At 39.0% G+C, this 7,190-nt stretch overlaps 1 protein-coding gene across 1 annotated transcript; it reads right to left on the minus strand.

Annotated features, from left to right (window-relative positions):
- Positions 1-3,044: 3,044 nt before the first annotated feature.
- LOC105905408 (L-seryl-tRNA(Sec) kinase) lies at positions 3,045-6,966 on the minus strand. Its single transcript, XM_012833407.3, is given in 7 exon segments — positions 3,045-4,173; positions 4,274-4,367; positions 4,481-4,556; positions 4,694-4,836; positions 4,838-4,896; positions 5,996-6,254; positions 6,419-6,966. Coding segments are annotated over 7 exon segments (1,062 nt in total). The 5' UTR covers positions 6,638-6,966; the 3' UTR covers positions 3,045-3,961.
- Between the last annotated feature and the right edge of the window lie 224 nt (positions 6,967-7,190).

The following is a 7,190-nucleotide window of genomic DNA, read 5'->3' on the forward strand; positions in this document are numbered from 1 at the left end:
CAGAATTCATGGATACCATGTGACGTCACTGTGTTTAAGCGCCGCCATATTTGTGTCCGACACAGACACATTACGGTCACAACCTATGGTCACAACCCTCAGAAAGTTCAAAACGCTAGGGGATATGTTGTGCTGTTGAATGCGCCAACCCAGATATACAATTGTATTCTATTCCTAAAGATTTAGGGAATGACTGACCTGTTAAGTGAAATGCAGCACGTTGATACAATCGTGAATAATTGCTGTGTCTTAGCACTCTACTGAGCAAGCTAGAGTGCTAATAGCTAGCGAGCTGTTTAGCCCTTTAGCTAGGGCTTTAGCTACAACGCGTTAGCCCATATTGGCACTCTTGCCTGCTCAGGAGTTTCTGTACTCTTGAAATCTCCGGTTTATGGGGATGGATTATGTACAAGATAAATGTAAATGTCGGGAAAAGAAAGTTGGGGCAGATGCTTTGCAAAAACACAGAGGAATTGCTAATCACTAACGGCTAGTAGCATGCTAACATTAGCTAGGTAGCTCAGACACCTCGCAAATCCTCTTACACTTAGTTTTCAGTTACAATAATGTGGTTTTTATATTGTACGGTGTCTATTTCTCGGTAACTTTCTAAAAATCTAAGCAAAAAAAAGTAAAACTAAAAACTTCTAGGTACAAATACGATGAACTACGGAGTTTGGTCCGCCATTTTTTTTTTAACTAAGGCAGTAGGTTACTAGGGAAGGTACGCTGGTACCTACTCTCCTCGTCCTGATTGGTCAGCTGTCAAAAAGGCGCTTGACGTCACCCAGCGCTTTTCTGAAAAGTTGAGAAAATTGATCTCAAAAAGGCGTCGGGAGTTGCGCTTTTTTAGAAGTTTTTAAAAGGCGGCCGCTTTTTAAAAAGGTGTCCGCCTTTTGCCTTTTCCCATAGGGTTGCATGTAAAAAAGGCGTTGGCAGCTGAAAAAAGAAGTCAAGTGTGAACGCGGCCTTACACAATGAAAGTACCAATGAAAAGTAAAACATTTTGTATTACAAGTTTCTTTGAAAATGAATTTTAATATGCAAACGAGCTATACACTAATGGAATCTGCCCAAAATACACCCAAATAGGCCTATGTCCCAAAATGTCCTAATTTGCATAGGCAGAAGCACCATACCCCTGGCAGGTACTACCAAGCCAGGCAGTTTTCAGGTTAGAGGCCAGTCTAAAAGCATTGTCATACATATGAATGGTGTTTCTGCCTATGCAAAGTAGGACATATTCAATAAGTGTGGAGCTCATGTGCATATTACATAGCTCATTTGCATATTCAAATTAATTTTCAAAGAAACTTGTAATACAAAAAATTGTACTTTTCATGGGTACTTTCATTGTGTAAAGTTTCATTTTGATTGGAGAAAAGGGAAAAAAATACATTTTTGGGGTGTATTGTTTGATTGATGAGAATTAAACATATCTCCTCAACAAGGATTTCTTAGGACTTTTAGTATGTTGTTCTGGACACCTCATAGAAATGATCTATGCTGAAAAAAATTATTTTACAATTAGTCTGTCGTAAAACGCTACTTTGCCTGGACTATCATGGCTTTTTAAATGTTAGACATGATACACTAGACCCCCTACAGTTTGCTTATAAGGCAAGGAGGGGTTGAATATGCTATTGCAACCCTGTTATTCTTGTTTGGGGGCATCTGGAAGGGAACATAAAACACAGAACATCCATTGATTTCTCTTCAGCTTTTAATTGTATTAATTTTAAGGGAGCTTGTAACTAGTCCAGCAGTACACATACTTAGGAACCATCCTGGATGATAAACTTACCCACGATGCCAACACTGATTTTATTTGTAAAAAGGCAAAGCTCAGACGTTTTAAAGTGGCATTATGTAGGAATTGCTAATCGCTACCGAGATGCTAGCGGCTAAATCTAGCGAAACCTCTTGAAATTTGCTTACTTTGACACTATGACAAACTAGTGAGTCAACAACTTTCCTAACACAGTCAAACATCAAGCAAGTGTAACACAGAACAAAGCAAGACGGCAAATAAGCTACTTACTAGTTCGGCAGACAGTAGTAACCGGGCGGCTTCAGTCAATCCTACATAACGCAGTAATATACGGACCCTGGTATGGCAATGGCACGGAGGCGATTCTCCATATTAAATGTCATTGTAGCGGCCCAATTTTTTTAAGCTGTTATTTTAGGGTAAAACTGCTAATCCTAACCCTGAAGTACAATTCCTACATACTGCCACTTTAATGTTGACAAGTTGTTGTTGAAAGTCTTCTATACTTTGTGTATGGAGTCAGTTTTAACTTTTGCTATGATCTGTTGGTTTGGTAATCTCAGTGTGCCGTCACTGGTGTAAATGTAAATTATCTTTTGCCACCTGTACCAAGTCAGAGCAACACAGAAAACTCAGGTCATCTTATTGGACTCCCAACACCCTTTACACAGTGAGTTTAATTTCCTCCCATCAAGGAGGTTTAACCACCCAAGATGAAATACTAACAGATATATGAGGTGTTTTATACCATCAGCTTTTGGCTTTTTAATTGGGATTCAAATTAAACACTGGTGAGATCAATTCAAAACACTTCCGTAAAAACCTGTTTCTGCAATGATTAATGGCTCTTATGCTTTTCTGCCAACACAACCTCTTTTATATGATGAATACAATTTAAAGACACAGCACATGTATACATTTTTTCAAAAAATGTAATTCCTCAATGTACTGCAGTAAAATAAACTGAAATTCAGTGAAAAAGTAAAAATATACAACTGATACGTAAAGAATATAAAATACAGTAAAATAATTTCCATGTATTTACTTATATAAACAGTTTGTACATAAAGAAAGGCCTGATTGGTGTGTGACTTATTTTGACTATTTGTGTTTCCACCTGGGTAATTGTGTGTTAGTTGAGTTTGAGCTGTGGTGACTTTACTTAATGATATTGGATGACAGTGCTTACCAAATAAGCACATGGTGCAGCCAGTGATGTATAAAGGGATTTGTGTGCAGAGTTGCGCACAAAAGGTTCAACAAATCTGAATCAGGTGTGTAAACAGGGGAAAGGTGTTCTTAGTTTTAGGAAATGGGTTTGTCTTTTGGTAGACAGCGTCATGGTTTGAGATGTTTAGTTAATAGGCCCAGTTATAATGTGTTAGCGATCAAGAAAAATTGTAATGATAGCAGATTATAATAAAAATAACAAATATCACAACAGCAGCAACAATAATTCTAACAGTAAGTTATAAATCCCTGAAATGAACATAATGGGGTGTGTCATCCCACTGAGAAACCACAAATAAAAAGCATAGCATCAAATATCATAAGCATCATCAACCACACCATCAGGAGTGTACAATTGACTTGTGCTACAGATCCTAAGTGGCATTAGTCGGATAATCAGTGTCAACAGGACAAAAGCCCATGAAATCGGATTTCCATATGCAATCAATGTCATACTCATATTTGAGGTTACCCATACAGTGTAATGATGGGCGGTATTGGACAAGGTGAGCATCATCCCTCATTTGTACTCTGTTTGCCAAAACCTCCAGTCAAGAACCTTAAGAGCCACTTCATTGAGCATGTAGTAACGTTTCCTAGTTATGTCAGTGAAGCCTGGATACCCATAGTGAACAAAATGTTTATGTGTGCTGGGCAAACTGTAAATCATTTTATTCAATCTATGATGCAAATGCACATGCAAAAACCTACAGAATATCTATATTTACATATCTGACTTTACATTGTATTTTAGTCACATTGAATATACGTAGATTTCATGACGGTCCCAGAGTGAATATCATGATTTTCCCATATGTGGAAAAAGACAGTCAGTCAGGCATGGTGTGCTGAATAACTTATTAGACATTAAAGAATTTTACCTCAATGATTTTCAACAAATCAGTAAAGCATGAGGGCAAGTGACTTGGCACTGCTCCACAGGGGACTCCTTTCATTCCTTCACTGGTTGCAGGGCTGCTGGATGATTTCTTTCAGTTCTCCATCAAATCTGACCACTGTATGACCCACAGCTCTCTCAATATCCATGGACTCGTCAGGACTGATGGCGAAGCCACGGTGAAGATCCTTACGCAGGTCTTGGAGCAGTCGGGTTTTAGACTTGTTTAATTCCTTAGCTAATGATTGCAGGGTTTCTGGAGAGATACTTTTTTCTGTAGGTTAAAAAAGACAAAGAATTCTGTAGGTGCTTTGGACTAAGATCACACAGTAGACGAGATGATAATGATCCTTATAGAGGGAACCTGGGCTTACCTCTAGCAGTCAGCATGGCTTGGGACACTAAGCGCCTGCAGGCCTGATCAGCCTGGTGCACCACACTATTGGCACAACTCTGTCGGTCCATATCCTACAGAAGTACACAATATGAAGTCCATTATTAGGACACTTTATTTACCATGCCATTCAGTCAATGAGAAATAATTGTTTCAAATTAATGTAAATATTTGAACAACTACATACCCTCTTTTCAGTATCATCTTGGAAAGGACTCAAAGGGTTGTCAAATGCAGAAGCAATCAAGGTGGTCAGACTCTGACTGAGAAAGACTGGCATTAATTGTGAAGCATTAAAATGAAAGGTATGTTAAGCCACAACCCAAAAACAGATTTAATACCACTGCAACAGGGTGTTCCAGCAAAACGAATTGTCTGGCAATCGAAGGAATTGTCTTACAGATCTTGATTTGTGAGCTCCTTGCAGCTGTTGAGTGTTAGACTGTTCTGTTCCCATGAATTCTTCAAAGGGTTTGGTGGTTCCATGCGCTTAACCATATCCAGAATGACCTCTTCAGACAATGGCACTGTCCTGCTTCTGTTTCCTGCTGACACACAACTCTGTTGGACACTGGAGATAAACTTGACAGAACCCAACAGCATCTGAAAAAACATAACAAAACCACTGCGTAGGTAAATGCCGTTTTGAACAGACATATTTCTAGAATATCATGTTAGATGGAACATCTAAATTGTTCAATTGCTTTCAAACTGATCTACTGTTCCATGAAGACACAAGAAAAGACCCAAAGCTCCCAACCCCTAATAAAGAAGTGTTCATATTTAGTTGACATGTCATCTACATTTCATTCTCCTAGTTAATGGTCATACCACCCTTCGTATCTAAACAAAATGTACACCATCACTTGTATCTTTTCTACTTTTCCACAGCTCCAAATTGGAATATATTTATAAAAAAAATCTTTGGGAAGGAGCACTTCCTGGACTCAAATCGAGTTTGTTTGAGATGCACTTGGGATGGTTTATGTATAGACATTCAAATCTAAAAACTTCCAAGGCAAGAAAATAGGGGAAATGGTTTACAGATTATGCTTGGCTTCATTCCAGCCCTCCTTAAGGGGGTCCTTTGTTTCTATTGCCCCAAATTCTTTTCAACACAAAAGTCTAAACTTTAGCGGATTCAGCTCTTGCCACGACTGGCTTCTGAAACGGGAAGAAAGCACTGGAGACATTTAGTGCATAAAGACAGCCAGCATCACAAATTAGATGCGACTTGGACTCAGGAGCCAAAACTTGTTAATGTGCAACTTTCACGTGTAACTAATTAAATAGAATAAAGTTACATTTTGTGACACTGAAATACACACTTATTACAATACAAAAGGGCAGTCAAATGATGGGGCATTTTGTGCCTTGATTCAGCAGAATGTATGTAATGTACTGTGCAACATTATTTGGTACAACAGCTTTAGGTTACTCCGTGATCACTCATAATGTTGCACAGTACAGTACATACATTCTACTGCTGAATAAAGGCACAAAATACTGTTTTCTTCGACTAGGCTTTTTAGCAGTTTTAGATCAATAGAAAATCTACAACTTGCTGTAATTTCGTAAAAACAGTTACTAATATTTTTTGAGAATGAGGGAGTATTGAGCTGACCAAAACTTTTGGTCACCTGTCACCACCTCTCAAAAGGACAGACTACCTACAGCAACAATTGGCACTGAAATCACGTACACTTCCTTGCAAGTTGGTAGACTTCATATCTCATGCTTTGATAGTAGAAGTTGTCATCAAGCAGGAAGAGAAGTTTTGTCTGGGCATGGGAAGGGGAGGATCGCAGTGTTGTTGGTAAATGCTGCTTCTGAAATGTCATGCAGAGCTGAGACCAGACTTCTGGGTCACTCCTGCAGGAACTGGGATCCTGTGAAGGATTCTGCAGGAACTGTGCCAGCCAGGACAGAATGGCTTGTCTGCTGTTCTTCCATTTGGTTTGCTGAGTAACAGGGAATAAAGTGTTGAAGTAAACCCACAACGGAAAGATATCAGGGTTGACGCAAAATAATCATACCAACAGGGTTTCTAACAAACAAACAGCAAAACCATCCTGAGAGTTCTGCAAATACGTATCTTCGATTGAAAAATGGATGACAAAATTACCGTTTGAAGTGGTTGACTGTCACTTTCCATATAAACTTTACTAAAAGCCTCCTGTGGTATCAATTCGTCGTAAATCAACGACAATGTTTTCCATCCTCTCAGCGCTGTGTGGTTCGACAGCGCCTGTACAAGTGTCGTCTTTCCAGCGGCAGGTAAACCGCAGAGAAGACACAGGCATATTCGTCGACAAGGTGGCGCTTCATCCCGCTCGGCATGCATTTAACCCACAATAAACGAACATCAATTGGAATTTGCATTGGCAGGGCGAAATTATACTGACGGTACTTTAGCAGCGTGTAGCCAGCGAAAATAACGAACATTCCAATATGGCCGTCATTCGTGATTTTTTTCAAAATAAAAGTGGAAATGTATTTATAATTTAAAATTATACAAGGTCGAAATGCTCATTTAACAAACTGTATGTGCTATCAAAGGTAAAATAAACGTGAAGGTGGGAACGAAACTTGAAATGCCTTTTTTACATACTACAGAGCCTACTAGTGTTGTTCAGCTGGAAAAAGTCATCCCAGAATTGTCTGTAACCATGGATATCACTAGAGTCCCTCCTGTTGCCCGAGGCAAGTGACAAGATGTATTCCAATTTTTTTCTGCTTTAGCAATTGGTAGCAAAATCTTTTTTTTTAAGAGATAAGACCGATACGTCTTTACAAAAGACAGACTGATAACTACATTTTAACTCGCCAAACAGTTTGCCTTGGTTTTCTCCTACTGTCGTTTCACTCACACCTTATTTTCGCAGATATTGCGAAAA

Source organism: Clupea harengus, chromosome 23 (assembly GCF_900700415.2).
Source record: "Clupea harengus chromosome 23, Ch_v2.0.2, whole genome shotgun sequence".
NCBI lineage: Eukaryota > Metazoa > Chordata > Actinopteri > Clupeiformes > Clupeidae > Clupea > Clupea harengus.